This window comes from Paramormyrops kingsleyae, unplaced genomic scaffold, assembly GCF_048594095.1.
Source record: "Paramormyrops kingsleyae isolate MSU_618 unplaced genomic scaffold, PKINGS_0.4 ups190, whole genome shotgun sequence".
In the NCBI taxonomy this organism is placed as follows: Eukaryota; Metazoa; Chordata; class Actinopteri; order Osteoglossiformes; family Mormyridae; genus Paramormyrops; species Paramormyrops kingsleyae.
In genome coordinates this window covers 25974-47983 of record NW_027326128.1, presented here as the reverse complement: position 1 = coordinate 47983, position 22010 = coordinate 25974, and the positions used below count along the sequence as shown (strand labels likewise).

Sequence of the window (22010 nt, the reverse complement as noted above, 5' to 3'; positions counted from 1 at the left end):
TGCCAAATATCAATTAGATTGGTCAATGCAGTCAGGAGATATTGGCAGTTTTTAGTTGTAGCGCCCCCTATTGATGAAATGGGGCCAGCTTTATAAATAGTCCCCAGAATGGCGCTGGGAGGAAGGATTTCAAATTTGGTTAAGATTGGTTAAAGCAGAGCCAAGTTATAGCAATCAGACTGAAACTGGCCAAATTTATGCAAAGTTTGGGCCTGGCTGAAGACCGTATGATACAGAAATTTCATGATTATTTTTGTAAGTCTTGATCAGCTCAGAGAACTGATTGGTTTGACACCTCATTTGTCTGATTTGGACAGACGGGGTAGGACTTGAAGGCAGAGGTCAGTTTTGCAAATTATGCAAATTAGCAAAAAATCTAAGTAGGCGGAGCTTCATAGTCCAAATGGCAAGTTGGTAGAGCAATGCTGTCTGTATCAGCAGAAAAAAAAAATTCAATTGTAGGACTAATAGGACAGGAGATATGGACTGAAACGCGTTGGGGGGCGCTGGAGCGCCCCCATCTGGCTGAAAGGCCTGGGTCGGAGAATCTGAGTAGCGGGTAGGAATTGACATCATATTACCAAGTTTGGTTGGTCTAGCTCTTACGGTTTAGGCTGTACATTCAGTTTTAGGGCAGGAAAAAAATAATAATAATAATAATAATCCTAAGAAAAACAATAATGGTCCATAAGCATTTCATGCTTTGGACCCTTAATTAAGGAAGAAAATGATTGTTTCAGAGAGCTCATGCAAAAGCAGTGGAGGTAAACTTTAAACTGGTTTTTAAACATATACTAGACAATCTTGAAAAGGGATAATCATTAAAATTGCTAAATTTGCTAGCCAGACTAAAACTCCTTGTGCTATAATATCCGTACCAAATTGAAGGTAAAAAAAAAAGCCTGATCTTAACTAGCTGACAAGTGGTGTAAGAATTGGATGTGCATAACGTGCAATATTTGTATTAATATTGTATGTGTCATATCCCGCTCCGTACGATCCCGATGTGTGCCACGCCCCCCTCATTACCTCGTGTTCAGCCCTGATGGTTCTCACCTGTTGCCTGTTCCGTTTACCAAGTCTTGTGTATATCAGTCCGCGTCTCCCCATGTCTGGCAGATCCGGCATTGTATTGTCATGTGCTGTGCTTCGTCCGTCAGTCTGCCTGCCTTGAATAAACCCCGTTTGCCCGTCAGTCCGGCTGCTTTCGTCTGCTTCCGTCTGCTTCCCTGCTCGCCTCCCTGGCGAGCGTGACAGAATGCCGGATCTCTCAAACAGCACATCGCGGGAGACCGAGCACCACCGGCTCGGTCTCCTGCAAGACTTTGTGTTCTGGCGCTCCCAACCAACAGTACTGGAGGATCCTGTAGCCCTGGAGCTGGCCACCCGGGGCGCGGACCTCCTCGCGGAAGAGCGCCCTCCCGGACAGCAGTACCCGCTCGAGCGGGCACGCAAGCTCCTACGCCGTCTCAGCAAGCGCCTCGCCCGGCTGAGAGGCGAACGCATCGCCCAGAGCCTGGACGAAGCGTTCGCGGTGGCTCCGCTTTTGCCTGACAGCGGCAAGAAGCGGAGGAACAGAGGGAGAGTGCATCAGGAGGAGGCTCCGTCGCTCTACCTGGGGGCTTGCACTCTGCTCCCAGCCTGGGAGTTAGCCAGGGAGCATGAGGGCTCACCGCTGCCCTGGGATGACTTCGCCGCTACCCGCCTGCTCGGCGTCCATGGTGAGCTGCCGCCACCGCGGTGGGCAGATCCGTACCGGCCGGAACGCCTGCACGGAAAAGGGATAAGCCCGGTGAGAGACGCGATTCCCCGGGTCTCTAGAGCCGGTTTTCCCGCGGCTGCGCTGCCGGCTGCAGCTGCCGCCGACCTGCCCGCGGCACCGCCTGTCCTGCCTGACCCGCCTGTCCTGCCTGTCTCGCCTGTCCTGCCGGACCCGCCTGTCCCATCTGACCCGCCTGCAGTCCCGGTGGCTGGTCGCGTGGAGGCTGCGCCCGCCGAGGCGCCCCCTGCTGGCCGCGTGCTGGTGGCGCCCGCCGAGGCGCCCCCTGCTGGCCGCGTGCTGGCGGCGCCCGCCGAGGCGCCCCCTGCTGGCCGCGGGGTGGCGACGCCCGCCGAGACGCCCCCTGCTGACCACGGGACGGCGGCGCCCGTCCTGCCGGCACTGGAACTGCCTGTCTTGCCTGTCCTGCCGGCACCTGAACTGCCTGTCCAGCCGGCACCTGAACTGCCCGTCTTGCCTGTCCTGCCGGCGCCTACACTGCCTGAGGCGGCCGCGGTTGCGCCCCCTGTTGGCCGCGTGCTGGCGGCGCCCGCCGAGGCGCCCCCTGTTGGCCGCGTGCTGGCGGCGCCCGCCGAGGCGCCCCCTGTTGGCCGCGTGCTGGTGGCGCCCGCCGAGGCGCCTGCAGTGGCCCCTGCTCTGCCTGCAGCGCCCCCTGCTGGTCGCGTGCTGGCGGCGCCCGCCGAGGCGCCCCCTGCTGACCGTACGCCCGCTGCGGCACTTCCTGCTGGTCGCGTGCTGGCGGCGCCCGCTGAGGCGCCCCCTGCTGACCGTATGCCCGAGGAGCCTACAGCGGTCCCTGCTCTGCCTGCAGCACCCCCTGCGGGCCACGTACCTGACTTGCCCTGCTCGCCTGTCCAGCCGGCTCAGCCTTGCTCGCCTGTCCAGCCGGCTCCGCCCACGGCCCCGCCTGAGGCCGCCGCTCCGGCTGCCCCGCCGGAGGCCGCCGCTCCGGCTGCCCCGCCGGAGGCCGCCGCTCTGCCCGCGGCCCCGCCTGAGGCCGCCGCTCTGCCCGCGGCCCCGCCTGAGGCCGCCGCTCTGCCCGCGGCCCCGCCTGAGGCCGCCGCTCTGCCCGCGGCCCCGCCTGCGGCCACGCCAACGGCTCTGACTGTCCCGCCTGCGGCCACGCCCGCGGCTCTGACTGCCCTGCCTGTCGCCTCTGTGAAGGCCTTGACTCCCTCACCCTTACCCCGGCAAAGCCGACGCCCCTTAGGACCCCGCCTGTCAGTGTCCCGAAAGGGACGGGGCCATAGGCGTGGGGCCCGGTTCCCGCCCGCCCTGCCCCCTGGCTCGCCCTCGCTCGCCTTGGCTGGGGCTCCGGGGCCGCCTGCGGGTCCTCCGGCTCGGGGTCGGCGGTCGCCGTCGGGTCCTCCCCTGGATCCTCGGTGCCGGTCCTCGGTCCCTCCTCCGGCTCCATGTCGGTCGCCTCCGGGCCCCCCTGCGCCGGCTGTGCGTCGGACGGCGCCTTCGCCGGCTCCGGCTGCGCCTCTGCCTGCCGCGGCTTCCCCCTCCTGCCCGCCTGCACTGGTGTTCCCTCCTGCTCCCTCCGTGTCCCCTCTGTCACTCCCTCGTCCCGTTCCCTTGGCCCCTGGGTGGTCCCCTCCTGCTCCCTCCTCCCTCTCCCCTGCGGCCCCTCCGGCTGCTGCCTGTCGCCCGCCTGGGCTCCCTCGTGCTCCCCTTGTTCCTCCTCCCTTTCCGTTGGTCCCGCCTGTCTCTGCTCCTCGTCCCTCTCTGTCTCCTCCGTTCACTCCTGGCCCTTTTGTTCCGCCTGTCTCTCCTTCTGTGTCTCCCTTCCTGGTTTGTCTGTCCGCCTTCCCTGTTCTGTGTCGTCTCTTGTCTTTCGTCTCGTCCCTGTTCTTGTTCTGTGTCTCCGTTCTGTTCCCTGGTTTTGGTTGTTCTGTTTTGTTTTCCAGGTCCTGTTTTCCCGGTTCGTCTCGTCCGTCGCCTCTCCTCTGGCGCGCCCGGTGTGCGCGCCTTTGGGGGGGGGTTCTGTCATATCCCGCTCCGTACGATCCCGATGTGTGCCACGCCCCCCTCATTACCTCGTGTTCAGCCCTGATGGTTCTCACCTGTTGCCTGTTCCGTTTACCAAGTCTTGTGTATATCAGTCCGCGTCTCCCCATGTCTGGCAGATCCGGCATTGTATTGTCATGTGCTGTGCTTCGTCCGTCAGTCTGCCTGCCTTGAATAAACCCCGTTTGCCCGTCAGTCCGGCTGCTTTCGTCTGCTTCCGTCTGCTTCCCTGCTCGCCTCCCTGGCGAGCGTGACAGTATGTCATCCAGTCATCGAACAGTCATTTTTCGAATTCAGTCCAAAATATCCCGACTTGCGTTATCATATAATTTGATGCAGGTACAAGTTTCTACGCCATTAGAAAACCAACACATTGAAGTACCGTCCTTTTAGTACATTCTTTAAGTACCAAAAGTACGGTACCTGGTGCGGTGGAAGAGCACCCTTCAGTTTTCCTACGTGCTGTATGTCCGCTGCTATGCTCCATGCTTCTAGCAGTGTGAAGCTGACAAGAAAAAGGGAGACTTCCGGTTGCTGTTTCCGCTGATTTCTTACGTGATTCATGTACATGTATTTAAATGTTAATTATATGCACAAATAATAGAAATTTCCGTAATATATCAATGTAAAACTGTGTTGCCACTAGGTGGCAATTATTGCACCCGTACCATTCGTGCTCACAACGTAAAAGATCTGTAAAAGATAACGCTTACTCCTAATACGCACAGTGGGCACACACACACACACACACACCGAAATGCTATATATTGTAATAGGAATTTATTGGCCCCAGCCGACAGAGCCCACACCCCAAACCCACCCACCCCAGGACAGCGGCACAGGCAAAACCCAGTTTTAATTAAAATTTTCAGTTCTAGATCTGTCTCAAGTGCTTTATCCTTTTTCTTTTTGCTGAATATGAAATTATTCTACCTCGTATTACAGCCTTTGCCGTCTCCCAGAATGTTGTCCAATCATTTTTAATAACTTCTAGAAATTCTGAGTCCATTAGTAATGATGTATTCAGTCTCCACCATTTAAAAGGTGGTGCACTAGCTTTTACAGTGACCGTCATAGTGACAGGTGCGTGGTTACTTATTGTGATAGGGCGAATTTGTGTGTCACATTCATAACTGAATTGCTGGTAAGAAAAAAGTCTATCCGGGAGTAGGAATGGTGGACTGGCGAGAAAAATGTGTATTCTCTGAGCATGGCATGAAAAGTACGCCAGACATCGCATAGGCCAAAATCATTCATATATTGCTTTAATGTTTTGGATGACTGGCAAGTACGGCAACTAGCTGCTGTGCTACATCTGTCAGATTCTGTATTACGTACTAAGTTGAAGTCCCCTCCCGATATAAGTTCTGTGTCTGAGTGCATTGATATTGCAGCAAAAAAGGTGGTGGAAGAAGGAGGAGTCATCACTATTTGGACCATATATATGGCAATACATACAGTCATGTGAGAAAATTAGGACACCCCATGAAATAATCAGCTCTTTATTAAGAAGTGTTCACATATCAATGTCCAATCATGTTTTTATGTATTTCTGGAAAAGAAAGTGACTTAATTGCAATTAAACAACAAAAATTCAAATTTTTTTTACACATCAAAAAAAGATATGAACAAAAATGCGTATTTTTCAGTGTAGCCTTTTACCAGTCTCTGATATCGATCAGAAGAAAGTTTTCCCCACTCCTCAACGCAGAATTCTTTCAGCTGTGAGATGTTTGAGGGTTTTCCTGCATGTACAGCCTGTTTCAAGTCATCCCACAGCATCTCAATAGGATTAAGATCAGGGCTCTGGCTTGGCCATTCCAGGACTCTCCACTTCTTAGTTTTTAGCCAGTCCTTGGTGGATTTACTGGTATGCTTTGGGTCATTGTCATGTTGCAGTGTCCAGTTCTGCTTCAGCTTTAATTTTTTTACAGATGGTTTCACATGTTCTTCAAGCACCCTCTGATACACAGTAGAATTCATGATGGATTCTATGATGGTGAGCTGGCCAGATCCTGCTGCAGCAAAGCATCCCAAAACCAAGATACTGCCACCCCCATGCTTCACAGTTGGTATGAGGTTCTTTTCTTGGAAGGCTGTATTTGTCTTCTGTTCTGGTGTCCAAATAATTTAATTTTAGACTCAACAGTCCAAAGAACATTATTCCAGAAGTCATGGTCTTTGTCTACATTCACTCTGGCAAACTTCAGTCTGGCCTTAATGTTTCTCTTAGAGAGCAAAGGTTTCCTCCTTGCACACCTCCCATGAAAGTCAAACTTGTGTAGTCTCTTTCTGATAGTAGAGTCATGCACATTCACATCGACAGTAGCCAGAGCCTGCTGCAGTTCCCGTGATGACATTTTAGGATTTTTGATGACTTTGAGCATCTTTCGCTCTGCTCTGAGGGTGAATTTACTTGGACGGCCAGACCTGGGCATGGTGGCAGTTGTTTTGAATGTCCTCCACTTGTAAACAATTTTCCAGATGGTGGAATGGCTGATGTCAAATTCTTTTGAGATCTTTTTAAATCCCTTACCAGACTCTTAAGCGGCCACAATCTTCTTTCTGAGGGCATCAGACAACTCTTTAGATCTCACCATAGCGCTCACTTCAATACTTCAACAGTCAGGAGCACACCAAACTAAATCTGAGGTTTAAATAGGACAAGGCTCCTTTAAAATGCTGGGTAACGATGTACTGATCATGTGCACCTGACGTGATACACCTGTGTGTGATTTTAACCATTTTAAGTGGGATAATTATTTTTTAATTGTTTAGTTATATTATTTGGATCCCACAGTATCATTAAAATTGATATTAAATATCCATATGTCCAAATATATTTTAAAATATACAGGCTTTCATAGGGTGTCCTAATTTTCTCACATGACTGTATCTCTTTGTTATATGTTGAAATTTTTATAATTATGAATCTTCCTTCTGGGACTATGATGGTGTCTTTACAGTTGAAACATATTCTTTTCTTAATTAAAATTGCTACACCTCTTTGTTTTGAATTATAACTAGTTAAATATACATGCGGAAATTCTGGTGAATTTACAGTTTTTTACAATCACTTTTGCACTAATAACAGAACCTTCATGTATTTTTTCAAAACTTTAGACATATAAATCACAACCAATGATCAAAATGCACATTTTTCAAAACACTTAACTCTTTTTTTCAAATGCTTGGATACAATACATATAAGCCAAAGATCATTTGTTCATTGAACTAAAATCACTGGTTCAAAATGACACAACTTAACATCAAAGTATTACTATTTCAAAATGCAAATCACACATCACATCTGAGTTTGGTGTGTATTAATTTCATTATAAAGATCCAACTATCAATTGATACAACTGCTTAAAATGATAAGTAACTGTTGCCTTACTCTTGAAGCATAGCTTTTATGAAAATTTAGTAATAATAGTCTATGTTTAGATTATGACAGTTTCAGGAAGGATGATTTGATACCAATTAGCACAGAATATGACCCCAGGTGGACTACATTATCTATGAATGTCATATTTCATTCTTTACCAGATATAGTGTCTATGGTCCCATGTACCACTTTTACAGAACACATTTTCATATTCAACATTACTGTATACATAATTGCTTTTGTGGCTTTAATGAGTTAATGGCCACTCATTACTGCTGATTGATTTCACATATTTGTATGTATATATAAGTAAGATGAGTGGTATCCCACTGTAGTAGCCTACTCAACATAGTGAGGACATGGAGCCAGAAGTGGAAGGTGAAAGGCTAGAAATACATAGTGGTCCAAGGAATAGAAGGGGACAAGCACCCCTTTTGAGAGGTGGCTGTGGGCCTCGTCATAGAGGAGGGCTTAGGCCTCACCATAGAGTTGGCCGTGGGCCTCGTTTGAGAGGTGTGGGTGAACGTGGTAGAGGACAAGACCATAGACCTAGACACCGGCAGCAGCAGCAAAGGGTGTCGAATGAAATCAGGGCTATGGTTATAGACTATGTCATAAATCATGGCATGACGATGACAGCAGCAGCTACAATGTTTCAACCAAACCTCAGAAGATCTTCTGTGGCCTCCATTATCAGAACTTTCCGCAATGAAACTGAATAAGTCTTCAGAATCTACTCAAATTTAAGATACTTCAAACTGTTGCAGTGAATTAGTGTATACAGCATGGCAGTGTGTACCAAAGAGTGTGATGTGATTTTTTTTTTTTTGTAAATTTGTTCTTACTATGACTTTCTCCCTGCAGAATAGAGATTAGGCCAAATAGGGGAGGTAGAAGCAAAATTCTGACTGACCAACAAGAGCAGGCTGTTGTCAATATGGTTCGGGTCAGAAATGATATTCACCTTAGAGAGATCCAGCAGCACATCTTGGACAATGATGACTTATTCAGCAATGTGAATGCCATAAGTTTGCCCACTATTGCACGGGTGCTGAAAAGACATCAGGTGTCTTTAAAACAACTATATCATGTGCCTTTTGAAAGAAATACAGATCGAGTGAAGCAACTGAGGTCTGAGTATGTTCAGGTATGATCAATTTGCCTGTTTTAGGGGGTGAAAAAATCTCCAAACATTCTATGTCATTGTAATCAGGGTAGCGTTTATCTGGGTAGCAAGTGTACTTTGGCTTAGAACAAAAAACACAATTTAACATTAGCATATATGCAAATTAAGAGTAACAATAAAAACTAGTAATAATTTCTTCTGTTTTCTAAAAAGTTACTGCTATCTAGTTGGATGGCTAGATGAACACCGCTTCAGTTCCCAAGCCTCTCCTCAGGGGCACCTAATTTCACCAACAGCTCAATTAGATAATTAATAAATTGGTTTAAAAGTCAGTCACAGATTGACTAGCTGTATGAGGTGTGCTAGTGGCCAAGTTAAAAAATACATGGCTGCACTGGATGGTCGCTGCAAATACTGGGGTGATTTTATTTGAGGTTCTGAAATGGCTACGCTGACACACTTTGACAGGAATAATATCAGTTTTACACCAACACGAGGATAATTTAAACATTTTCTTTGCCTGCCTAAGACTCTTGCACATAGTACTGTATACATGTACAGTATGATATGAGGGGGTGTGTGCTTGTTTGAGTGGGCGTCTGTGTATGCGAGTGTGTGTGTGAGTGTGTGACTGCCTACGTGTATGTGTGGGTGTCTAGTATGTGGTAGGCTACTTCCAGATAAAACTTTTTTGAGCATCAATACTGACATGATATAATTACCGTAACAAGCAAAATGACAATGATGGTAATAACAACAACAACAACAAGTGCGACTGTGGTGAAACGTTAAACAAGGGGGTTGAGATGCAGTAAGGGATAGAAAATGTCCCCGGCATTAATAACCCTTATACAAAGCTGTCTAGTGTACAGCGTGCGCTAGAAACCTGTATTAAATGCCAAACTTTTAAAGTTAGTTTGTTTAATGCTTGTTACTTTAGTTGGAAGTGACTTCAGTAGAGCCAAGCGGTGGTGTTCTGGTCGCGAAACAGTTGACCATTAACATAAAGTCTGTCTACCGTGATGATAGCCTGGGATCCCTCCGCAATTAATTTTTTCCTGAGCGGGAACAGGATTTTGCGACGATCCAGGAATTCTTTGGGAAATTGGTTGTTGATGCTGAAATCCGTCCCAACTTTTCACCAGTTCCTTTTGCTAAAATTGTTCGAACTTGGCCACAATAGGTCTTGGATGCTGAGCTTCTTTCCTCATCCCTCCTATGCGGTGGATGAAACGTGATGTTGTTGATGGTGTCCAGAGGAAGTTTAAGTTGTTGTTGTGTGAAGTTTCTGATGGTGACTTCTGCGTTTTCCTCTGCGTGCTCCGGAATTCCAGCGAACACTAGATTGTCCCGCATACTTTGTGCTTGAATATCGAGGAGGGACTCTTTCATGTGTTTATTTTCCATTGAGAGTTTCGCCATACCTTCCGTGAGGGATTTTATGGAGTCTCTGAGAATCGTATTTTCAGATGCGAGCGATTATACCTGCTGCTAACTGTACTCCAGAGATTCCTGTAGCGCTTGATGAGCGTAGGATCACTTGGTTCTTCTTCATCATGAATTGCTCGTAACACTCGTCCACGTAATCCTGTAGATCTTCTAAGGTTTCTTCTTCCAGGATGTAATGAGTGAACGTATCTATCCGATAAAGTACTAAAAGGTGGTTGCCCTCACCTTTTCTTCTCCAGACAATCTTTTTTCCAGATCCCCCCAAACAATCGGAAAGGGGATTTATCAGAGAAAATGACTTTACCCCAGTCCTCAGCAGTCCAATCCCTGTAGTTTTTGCAGAATATCAGTCTGTCCCTGATGTTTTTCTTGGAGAGAAGTGGCTTCTTTGCTGCTCTTTGGTTGGTATGGTCACTACCAATGCTAACTGGGTACTGGCTGGCCTAATTGGTGGGGGTCCTGAGGGTAGTTCATTGATTGAACGTGGTGCTGGAGTTTTGGGGGTTGGTGTGGCCTTCCCTGCACTGCATGGAGTGATTGCGGGGTGAATTAAGAAGCACTAGTTCTATGCTGTGATTTGCTGTGATTTTTTGTGTGTGTAACTTGCACCTGAATATGTGAGCTCATAGTGTGTGTGCTGTGGTGTTTCCTTTCCCCTCTCTCTCCAGGTAATCACTCTCCCTGGCTGGTTTACTGGTCAAGGTGAAACCATAGCATTGGACTGCCAGTACCTGGGTTTTGACCTAAACCCCTCCTTCCTGTTCAGTGTTCTGGTTTTAGTCATGCTGTGACATGCTGGTAATTGTTTATAAGCTGGGTTGTTTTAAAGGATTGTGTCAATAAATTGTTTTAGTACTGGGATATGAGTCTCTGCGTGTTTATGCAACGTAGCTGCGTGTGGAAATTCTGGGGATAACATCATATATCCTAAGAGGCAGGGCCTTCGGTGGCGTACTCTGGAGCCGTGAGGTTGCACTAAGTATTAATTTTTTTTTGGTGCATGGCGTAAAGAAACTGAACAACTGTGTTTGGATGTATAAAACATTTTTGTAAACCCTCCTTGCATTAGCTGAGCAATGCATCATTACAAAGTTGAAAACGTGTTTCTGAACTCACAAATGTCATACATGTTTCTCATAGCCAAGCTACGACAATGAGCTAACATACACAGCCGTACATAAGGTAGACTGGTTAAAAACACTTTAATCTCAATTTGCACGTGTCTGCACAATGAGTTTTGAATAGAGGACTTTTCCTTTTAGTGGAGTATTTTCATAGTCTGGTATAATTTCTTTAACGTAAAGGAGCTGAGAACTTCTTGTACCAGTGGTTATTTGCCTTTGAAAAGAGGAGTTAGTGAAGATATAAAGTTTTCCTATGATTCAGGTTGTCTAGTGCAGGTAAAAATACACATTTAAAGTGTCTTTAAATTTAAACTGTAAGCAAAGATTCTACATTTGACCAGCTGCATAACTTAATTTGAATTGAAGTTCATGTGCTGTGATGCAAACGTGTATAATGCATTTTATATCTTTTGTAGATGCATCATTCAATAATTTGTGAAAAGCCTGCAGTAACACACTACACAAAATGCTGCAGTCTGTACCACTGCCCCCTTTGCCCCAAATACAATCCAAGCCCAGTAGTAGTATTTTGCTGTTCCAGCAGCCCAAGAACAGAAATAGCAATGAAATTAATGGTGGCTAAAAATAAGAATACAGAATAATACAACAGAAAATGTAAAATAGAATAAATAAGTTGGAATACAACAAAAGTGCAATACAGTTAAATTAAATGATAATGATGTGGCCTCAAAGTACACTTTATGTTGTCCACAATGAAATAATGTACAACCTATAACATTGTATGGGATGTTGGATGATGAATATAAGTTAAGAAAATAAGTATACCGACTAACGTTATTCCTGCTCTCTATGTATGCTGATTGCTGTCATTTTTAAAATATTTTACCTAAACCTCTTTTAAAGATCCTCGATTTACAGTAGTAACAGAGCCTCGAGTCATATCAGCCACCATTATCTGTTTTCCATAATGACTTAAGTCATAAGATCCCGCAGTACACTATTCTTAACACATCAATCATAAATTATACGTATTTTGGAAAAGACGAGAAGAGAGACTCATTCATATCATTAGGCTAAACATCGGCTTTTTGTTCTATTTGGACAAAATAAATAAATATCGCATGTAAGATACTGTCACTAGCAAAATAGTTGCTTCACGGGCATAAATATCCACATTTGCTATTGACGAAAAGGTAAAAACAATAAATACTTCTTAAAAATATATAAATGACAAAATAAACACAAAACAAAAACAACAAAATAAGTAAATTCTAACTACACTACTCACAATAAGTTAGGGATATTGTGAGAGATTTAGTGGATGTCATACATACGGTGTTTGTGTCACTTCAGACATTTTTGGGATAGGGAGGCAATTGTATTGGGGTGATAGACACACCTCATTTTGTGTTTTCCATGTAATGGTCTCATTGTGTACAGGTGTGCCTTAAATTGGGGCCAATGCCAAAAGAAAACCCTTTTCAATGTAGCATCAATTTCAACATTCTGTGGGTATAAAAAGCTGTCAGTAAGTCATTCCAAGTTCATCATTCAAACAGCCATGAACACACGACGTCACTGAATGGACGAGCAGCGCCACCTGGCCATGGTCGCGCCTTCGGGTCGGTGGCAGGCAGTCAGATGTTGCTTGTGAACTTGCTGTGTTTCAAAGTGTCATCAGCAGACTTGCATCAAGACACAGAACTACTGGCAGAGTTCATGACTGACCCAGGAGTGGAGCCCCACGAGTGACAGACCGCAACTATGATCAGTACCTAAGGACCTATGCACTCAGACATCGTCATGCAACTGCCACACAGCTGCAGGCCCGTTTACAAGATGCGAGGGGTACTAGGGTTTCCAGACAAGCCATTCACAACCGACTCCACCGCTTTGGCTGACACCAAGACACCGCTGTGAACGTTTGCAGTGGGCACAAGACCATGTGACCTGGACAATGCAGCAGTGGTCTACCGTCATGTTCACTGATGAGTGTCGGGTCACCTTGCACAGAAATGATTGTCGTCAGCGTTGCTGGAGAAGGCGAGGTGAGCGATACACTGAGGACAACATGGTCCCCAGGGTTTGCTTTGGTGGAGGAGGTGCAACAGTCTGGGCAGGCATCACCAGTCAGCGCAAAACAGATTTGGTTATTGTACATGGCTTAGTCACTGCACTTTCTTACCTCAGAGACATCATAGAACCCATCATCATCCCCCAATTCTGCCAGCACACCCCAAACTTTCTGTTCATGGATGATAATGCTCCACCACATCGTGGCAGAATTGTCACAGCTCGACTTCAGGAGGTTGGTGTGCCTCATATGGTATGGCCATCAATGTCCCCTGACCTGAACCCCATAGAGCACGTCTGGGACCAGTTGAAGCAGAGACTGGATGATCATACCCCACCCCCACGTGACCTGGCAGAACTGCGTGTAGCACTTGTGGAAGAGTGGAACACATTGCCTCAGGACAACATCATGAGGCTAGTGAGGAGCATGAGACGTCGCTGTCAAGCTGTCATTGCGGCAAATGGTGGAAAAACCCGCTACTGACATTGTCAATTTTTGTTATTTGGGGCTATCCCTGTTATTGTCTAAATTTTTGGGGTAATAAATATTAAACTAATGAAAATGGTGTTTCTTCTCATACATTATTAGTAATATCAAAGGGAACTTTTACTTATTTCATTAAAATTCAGAGCAAATAGGAAAAGCACTCATGTAAATAACAATCTCCCTAACTTATTGTGAGTAGTGTATATACAACCAGGTACATAAAACGATATATACTATAGAAGAGGAATGAAGAGATTGCCGTTATATTGTTTAGTACTGAATGCGGAAGTGACTCCACAGTGGAGGTCTGCAGCCAGGTGCTCTTGGGATTAAATACATTTTCATGGTAAAGAAGGACTTTGCAATTAATTGCAATTCAACTGATCACTCTTCATAACATTCTGGACATTATGCAAATTACCATCATAAAAACTGAGGCAGCAGACTTAGTGAAAATTAATATTTGCGTCATTCTCAAAATTTTTGGCTACAACTGTACATTGGATCAGATCACATTCTCCTCAGCCCTCAAAAAAGTGTATTGTGTATGGAAATAAGATTTTAAAAACTGATGTTCAAATATTTTCTTAATAATATTCTAAACTGTAGAATAACAATAGAAAATTGATTTACATTTTTAAAATAACTGATCAAAACGTTTTTTTTTCTGGTTGCAGAACACTACACCACAAACACTAAATGTAAGTGTCTCATATACATTAAATGTACATGCATAACACACGAAAAAAAATTCTGCCAGCTTCATACCTACTTAAATACATTTCAGTAACTAAGCTAAAATAGAAACAAGTGTCAGATATATCAAATAAGCGTCATCAAAAAGTTTGCTTAGTTTGCAACATTCATCCCAACACGAATTTAGGCCTGATTTTATATTGGCAAAATGCATATGCATAAGACTAACCAAAACAATCACTTCAAATCTACTCAGATACATTTTAGGACCTCTCCTGGAATAGAAACAAGTGCCAGACAAATCAGATAAGCATCATCAAAAAGATTGCTGAGGCATATAGAGGGGATATATATAGATATACAGTGAGGTCAATAAGTATTTGATCACCCTGTGATTTTGCAAGTTCTCTTACTTAGAAATCATGGAGGGGTCTACAATTTCCAGCATAGGTGCATTTCCACTGTGAGAGACAGAATCTAAAAAGAAAAATCCAGAAATCACATTGTATGATTTTTTAACAATTTATTTGTGAATTACTGTGTCAAATAAGTATTTGATCACTTGAGTAAAAAAAAATATATATATTTGGCACAGAAGCCTTTGTTAACAATTACAGAGGTCAAACGGTTCCTGTAGTTCTTCACCAGGTTTGTACACACTGCAGGAGGGATTTTGGCCCACTCCTCCATACAGATCTTCTCTAGATCTGTCAGGTTTCGGGGCTGTCGCTGAGCAACATGGAGTTTCAGTTCCCTCCAAAGATTTTCTATTGGATTTAGGTCTGGAGACTGGCTAGGCCACTCCAGAACCTTGATATGCTTCTTACGGAGCCACTCCTTGGTTTTCCTGGCTGTGTGCTTTGGGTCATTGTCATGTTGGAAGTAGGATAGAAAACCTACTGGATAGTAGCTCTATAGGACCGGAGTTGGAAACCCCTGGACTAGGGTATACTACCTTTAGAGAAAGAAACAAATCTGGTGAAACTTATTTTGTTTTCTGTAATTATATAATATAATATATGTCCTCGCATTCGTTTTCCACCCTGTGAGCCTCTACTTTCTTGTCTCCCTAAAAAGATTACAAATCCATACAGCCATTTCCATGAAGTGACATCATTTGTTTTTGGGGGGAAATTCAACTGGAAGACTAAGGTAAGCTTTAACTGTCACTCTCTCCTGTATTTTTCTCAAATTTATATTACACACCGGTTTGAGGCACCCTTAAAGTTCCACCCTGTTAGTATATATTATGAGAAATATTTATTGGAAAAAATATTTTTTAAAACATGCTAAAAATAGCTATTTAAATGCTGATAAACTGTAGAGTGTGTGCTAGCTAAATGTTGCTCACTCAAAGAGCTAGAGCTAAATTAGCTAGAAATATTCCACCCTGTTAGGCTATGTATGGGATATGCAGCCTACTGAGTAGAAATTGTACAAGAATATTTATTATTTTCATTAAAATGACTTGTAGATTTATTATTTGAGTGTATTTCTTGTGTATGATAATGAATAACAATGGTATAATCAAAAAGTATTATTATTATTATTATTTTATGAATGTATTTCTTAATTATTTATGTTACTACAGTGGTATTATTATTATTATGATTACTATTATTATTAGTTGTAGTAGTAGTATTGTTGTTGTGAATCTGAATCTACTTGTTAAGAGGCCTACTCGGTTCCACCCTATTATATTCTATTCCACCCTGTTAGGCAATGATTTAAAAAAATATTCTAATAACAACAGTAAGTGTTTGGTATATTTGTATATTGTTTTGTTAAATGAGGTACATATAATGCATCTACATATACTTTTATTTCTAATTAATAAAATTACTCATACAAGACAACAAAATGGGGACAAAAATGCACAGATTCCATTATTCTGACATTGTACTCTACATAAAATTAAAACTGTTAATGCTACAAGAATGAAAATTTTATCATAGCAAAAGGGAAACATTGTATCCCAGAAAAGTTCAGTATTGTTTGACTTTTACATTATTTAAACTCTGTGATTACCACGTACATGTCCCTAACAGGGTGGAAAACATCTGGAGAAATATATACAAAAAACATCCCATAATTAGACTTGTAGTCAAGACCGCCTAAACCAAGACCAAGACACTACCAAGACCAGAGGGTATCGAGACCAATACAAGACCAAGACTAAGACCAAGACAGACCGAGTCAAGACCAAGACAAAGTCGAGACGAGACCGAGACCAAGACCGAGACCAAAAAAAAAAGACTCCCTTAACTCTTGTGTGCTGTTGAGGACTGACATGGGTACTGACTGGTCCCAAAGTCATCTGACAAAACAACTAACACCTCCAACAACTGTCTAAAGAACGGGAAATATGTAACTGATTTCAATTATATTTAATTTGTAGATGAAATTGTAACATCAAATTGAAGATACACAATTATAAACTTGAAATTGCATCATGTCCCATTGTAATAGTACTAGCAAAATGACACTGTATGATATCAACTTCCCTGAAATGGATTAGGCCTGTTAAGTCAACACAACATGATATACAGATGTTATTTAAAAGTTAGTGGTCACATTTATTTAGTCAACATAATTTTAAGTAAAATACTGTAATCAAACAATGTGCACACGTCACATGAATCAAATGCAAACTACAAATACTATATACCAATACAAACTGCACATCAAATTGTGCATTAATAAGAATAAGGACAACTGCTTAAAAGATTCTGACATCTTGATGTCTGCAGTGGCATGTGATTACAACACACTGCCAATGATATCAAGCCTGTTGTTCAGTAGGGCAAGAAGAATAGAACACAGACATTATGGACAAATAACAGATTGATAAACTAGTACAGTTAGATGAAATACTTAAAAATATATATATATATATATATAGAGAGAGAGAGAGAGAGAGAGAAAGAGAGAGAATGAGAGCATCACTGTTAATAGGCATATTTTCAGAGAGGACGGAGAGAGAGAAAACAGTTCACAATTTAAAATAGTGGTTGATTGTACTTCAGGAAAACTAAACATTGCAACATCTAGCCTGTGATGCTGGATCTAATGTTTGAATAGCGCTACACTTATTTTGCGTGTATAACGTGCATTTTGATTGGATGAGCGCCAATGTCTGAATCACAACAAAATGCATCTATGTCACTGATTGGTTGCATTTGAAGGGCGCGAAAGGTGAAATAATAATAATGTTGCATTATCGAATGTTACATTGTGTGTCATGGATACTTTTCACTCCAAATCTCCTGACCACTATGTCGATCTGAGACAGCAAGACCAAGACAGCGAGAACCAACACAAGACCAAGGGATCCAAGACCAAGACCAAAGACCGTTGAGACTGTGACAAGACCAAGACCATGTAAAAGTGGTCTTGAGACCGGTTTCGAGACCAAGACCGGTCTTGAGACATCCAACTCTACCCATAATTATAATATTTTCAACCCCTGAGCTTGGCAAACATGCATTCCTCATAGCTAAGTATGGTATAGTCCTGACAAAATGTTTAAACCATAAAATACAATCATTCCAATTTTCAGAAAACAGACAGCCAAATATTTGGTCCAAAACAGGAATCACCCTTTTAAACTTTTGCTATGTATAACATAGTTTTGTCAGCAGGGGTGTAGCTAGAAATTCTGGGTCCCCTGATAAAATGTCACCTTGCCCTCAATTTTCCGGGTAATTTCTTATATTCAAAATCCCCTGTCAACTGCAGGGTCCTCAAAATGTGCCAGCATGTCCATGCCTCTTCCAAGCCCCATTTGCTGCTCTTTTACATGTTTTAAATACCTATTACCTCTGAGTCCAGAAGAGTCAAAGCACACACATGATTAATGGACTGTGGAAGAGATGAACTGGGTACGTAAGGCTGGGGGCTCCTCTGTGATGGAGGGGGAGATTGTGGAGATATGCATCGTGTATTGGGGCACCTCCACTATGTCAATGCTGTCTTCCTGATTTCCTGGAGACAGAGAGCTTTCACTGAGAACCAGCTCATCCATGTCGACCCCCATCAGTGGCCCCTCCCGAGGACCATTGACAAGGCGGACTAGGCTGCGTATCTGTGGGAGGTCCCAGATGGTCTCCATCACCACCAGGAGCACCACCAGGCCAACCAGCAAGTAACCTACAAAGAAAAGTTTTATATACTATGATTCCATGTTTCCATACAAATTTACCCCAGCACTAAACATCTTCTATCATTAGCACACATCATGCCCAGAAAAAGTGGATGGCTTGCTTTACACATTGTGGCATATTTGGTTTCTGCCTTTGGATTAGTAAATCTATATGTTGATATCATATTTAGATTAAACTTGCAGTATATTAGTACCATGAATAACCACTGATTTATACATAAAAATGATTTAAAAACTTGTATCTGCTTTTAGCCCTGGCCACTGGAAGGTGTTTCTCAGTAAATTTGCAGTAAAGGTAATGTGCATGTAACAATGAGGCACGGCATCCCCACAGGAGGTGGCGAATTCCAGGCCCTGTCGCACAGCCAGGCTGCGGGTCCTTCCCGGCAGGTAGTCCCCCAGACCGATGGTACTGAGGGAGATGAAGCAGAAGTACAGGGACTCCAGGAAGCTCCAATCACGCTCCAGCAAGCAGAGCCCAGCGGCAGGCAACAAGAAGAAGAGCAGTGCAGTGCAGGTGAGTAACAGACCGACATGGAGCAGGGCAGCCTGGTGATAGGACATCCCCCAGCGCTCCTGCAAGTGGCGCACTGGAGCGTGGGTGACAGAAGGCAGAAGGCGTTGGGTGGAGGATGACATCAGCAGCATGGTAAGTGGCATGCCCGCCAGGCAGTACAGCACACAGAAGACCTTGCCTTCATCGGAGAGGGGGACAGTGTTGCCATAACCTGCATTCAAACAGAATGTGTAATATTGGTCACGCAGTAACCTCAAAAGTTTTAGTTAGGTATGTGAGCTTTCAAGGGGATCGACATACAGCAATTTACAAAGGTGAACTGAGAAAAATGAAAACTAACCAGAGGCTCTCAGTAAAATCGTAATTTAGACCCTCCACTGATTTATTTAGGTCACTACCCTCCACTAAAACTTTGTGAATAATTGGTTGTTTCTGAACGAATCAATGAAGAAAATGGATAATTTTGGTCACCATGCTGATTTCTTCTTCTTGCTGACTGAGTACATCATGCCGTTCATGTCAAAGACGCCCTCTTTTTCGTTTGCAATCCAGGAGGGGCCAAGAACAGCATTTTTCAATTATTATTACTTGTAAAATTTAGTGTGATATGCCCACAAAATACTAAATCGAGCTCATAAATCCCTCACTTTTTCATGCTCTTCAACTAATTATGCTGTGCTCACATTTTGGTTATTAGTGTATTTGCCTGAAGATGTGCCTGCAATGCTAGAAGATGTACCAGAGAAGGAAATGCAGCCAGTGAGTATATACACACACACACGTCATTTTAGAGCTGTGATGTCTTCATTCTAAAATGAAAAATATCAAATAGTACAAATAAACTTTTGACTGGTACTGTACGTACTTACCTATCAACTATTTTTTAAATGAAATTGCCTTTTATTATAATTCAGTAACAATGTATTTACAACTAGCATTCACGCATTAAACTATAAACGGAGGGACTATCCTCCAGGTTGGAGACCACTTTCAATGGAGACCACTGTTCTATATAGTTAAACTAAATAAAAACGAAAGTTTAGTGCGCATGAAAGTTACAAATAAAATAGGGCTTTAAGCTATAAGTCAAAATATGGTACAAAAATAATAAAAGTGACGGCCGGAATATCAAGTGATGGCACCAACCTGTGGTCGTTAAATAAGTAGTGACGAAGAACAGGGATGAAGTAAAATCATTGTTTAACTCGTCAGTGTCGGCATCCAGGACAGCTATCCGTCGCTTGCCGGCAAACAGCGCCTTCTTCAGCAGCTGGTCCAGGCGCTTTTCCTGGAGGCATCGGTTTTGTTCCAGAAAGAGCAGTCGGAGCCGCCGGACCTCGTCTAACAGAGCGCTCTCCTGTGGCTTTTCGAGGACCACGAAGACCAAGCCGCCGAAGATAATGTATAGCACATAGCTGACCACCATAATGGAAAACGCTCTAACCCGACAAAAGCGCGGACACACATAATACCTATTAACCATGATATTTATACTCGAAAATACCAGCGACAAGGTGCAATGTGAGCGAGCTGATCACCTGTGCTTGGCGTCTTGTAAACAAATATGCCGTCTCATATTTCCTAGGCAATTGTATTTAATAATTTAATGGGAAAGCATAAAACCGTAAGTATAATATGTATAACTTTATTTTTAAAAGCTTAAGGTACTAAACACTATATTTTACTATGCGGATAACCATACTGGGTATAAGGGCAGGCTAAAAGCCCAAAATGAACTTGTATGGAATGTTTGTAGCCGGTGTATAATAATCATGATCGGTGGAAGATTGATTATACATATTCATTAAGCAACTCTATAAATTACAAATTTACCATACATTGTTTCTCCATTCAGGTTTGTCTGTCATCCGTGGATATGAAATGGAATATATTTTTTTATGAATATTTTAATTAGTTACAGTTTTGAGGTTAGCGAGTATGAACGTGTTTCAGTGATAAAATATTGAACATGGATTTTCACTTTATACACTCACCTAAAGGATTATTAGGAACACCATACTAATACGGTGTTTGACCCCCCTTTCGCCTTCAGAACTGCCTTAATTCTATGTGGCATTGATTCAACAAGGTGCTGAAAGCATTCTTTAGAAATGTTGGCCCATATTGATAGGATAGCATCTTGCAGTTGATGGAGATTTGTGGGATGCACATCCAGTTGCACGAAGCTCCCGTTCCACCACATCCCAAAGATGCTCTATTGGGTTGAGATCTGGTGACTGTGGGGGCCATTTTAGTACAGTGAACTCATTGTCATGTTCAAGAAACCAATTTGAAATGATTCGAGCTTTGTGACATGGTGCATTATCCTGCTGGAAGTAGCCATCAGAGGATGGGTACATGGTGGTCATAAAGGGATGGACATGGTCAGAAACAATGCTCAGGTAGGCCGTGGCATTTAAACGATGCCCAATTTGCACTAAGGGGCCTAAAGTGTGCCAAGAAAACATCCCCCACACCATTACACCACCACCACCAGCCTGCACAGTGGTAACAAGGCATGATGGATCCATGTTCTCATTCTGTTTACGCCAAATTCTGACTCTACCATTTGAATGTTTCAACAGAAATCGAGACTCATCAGACCAGGCAACATTTTTCCAGTCTTCAACTGTCCAATTTTGGAGAGCTCGTGCAAATTGTAGCCTCTTTTTCCTATTTGTAGTGGAGATGAGTGGTACCCGGTGGGGTCTTCTGCTGTTGTAGCCCATCCGCCTCAAGGTTGTGCGTGTTGTGGCTTCACAAATGCTTTGCTGCATACCTCGGTTATTTCAGTCAAAGTTGCTCTTCTATCAGCTTGAATCAGTCGGCCCATTCTCCTCTGACCTCTAGCATCAACAAGGCATTTTCGCCCACAGGACTGCCGCATACTGGATGTTTTTCCCTTTGCACACCATTCTTTGTAAACCCTAGAAATGGTTGTGCCTGAAAATCCCAGTAACTGAGCAGATTGTGAAATACTCAGACCGGCCCGTCTGGCACCAACAACCATGCCACGCTCAAAATTGCTTAAATCACCTTTCTTTCCCATTCTGACATTCAGTTTGGAGTTCAGGAGATTGTCTTGACCAGGACCACACCCCTAAATGCATTGAAGCAACTGCCATGTGATTGGTTGATTAGATAATTGCATTAATGAGAAATTGAACAGGTGTTCCTAATAATCCTTTAGGTGAGTGTATATAATGTGTTAATTAGGGATGAGCGAGTACAGCATTA

The 22010-nt window shown here is 43.7% G+C and overlaps 1 protein-coding gene across 1 annotated transcript; it reads right to left on the bottom strand.

The window, feature by feature from the left end:
- Window positions 1-1459: 1459 nt before the first annotated feature.
- On the bottom strand, window positions 1460-20256 carry LOC111858517 (potassium channel subfamily K member 1-like). The gene is made up of 5 exons (XM_072708636.1): window positions 19920-20256; window positions 18589-18984; window positions 18047-18243; window positions 1674-1768; window positions 1460-1550 (listed from the first exon to the last, which is right to left on the bottom strand). Exons 1-5 carry the CDS (start codon window positions 20254-20256, stop codon window positions 1460-1462), a joined length of 1116 nt encoding a protein of 371 aa, XP_072564737.1.
- Between the last annotated feature and the right edge of the window lie 1754 nt (window positions 20257-22010).

Coding starts and splice junctions, on each gene's coding strand:
- LOC111858517 (XM_072708636.1), bottom strand. CDS start 20,256: ATGGTTAATAGGTATTATGTGTGTCCGCGCTTTTGTCGGGTTAGAGCG. Junction 18,244..18,588: donor CCTGGAATTCGCCACCTCCT/GTGGGGATGCCG, acceptor TTTTCTTTGTAG/GTTACTTGCTGGTTGGCCTG. Junction 1,769..18,046: donor ACAGCATTGACATAGTGGAG/GTGCCCCAATAC, acceptor TTTTCCGTGCAG/GCGTTCCGGCCGGTACGGAT.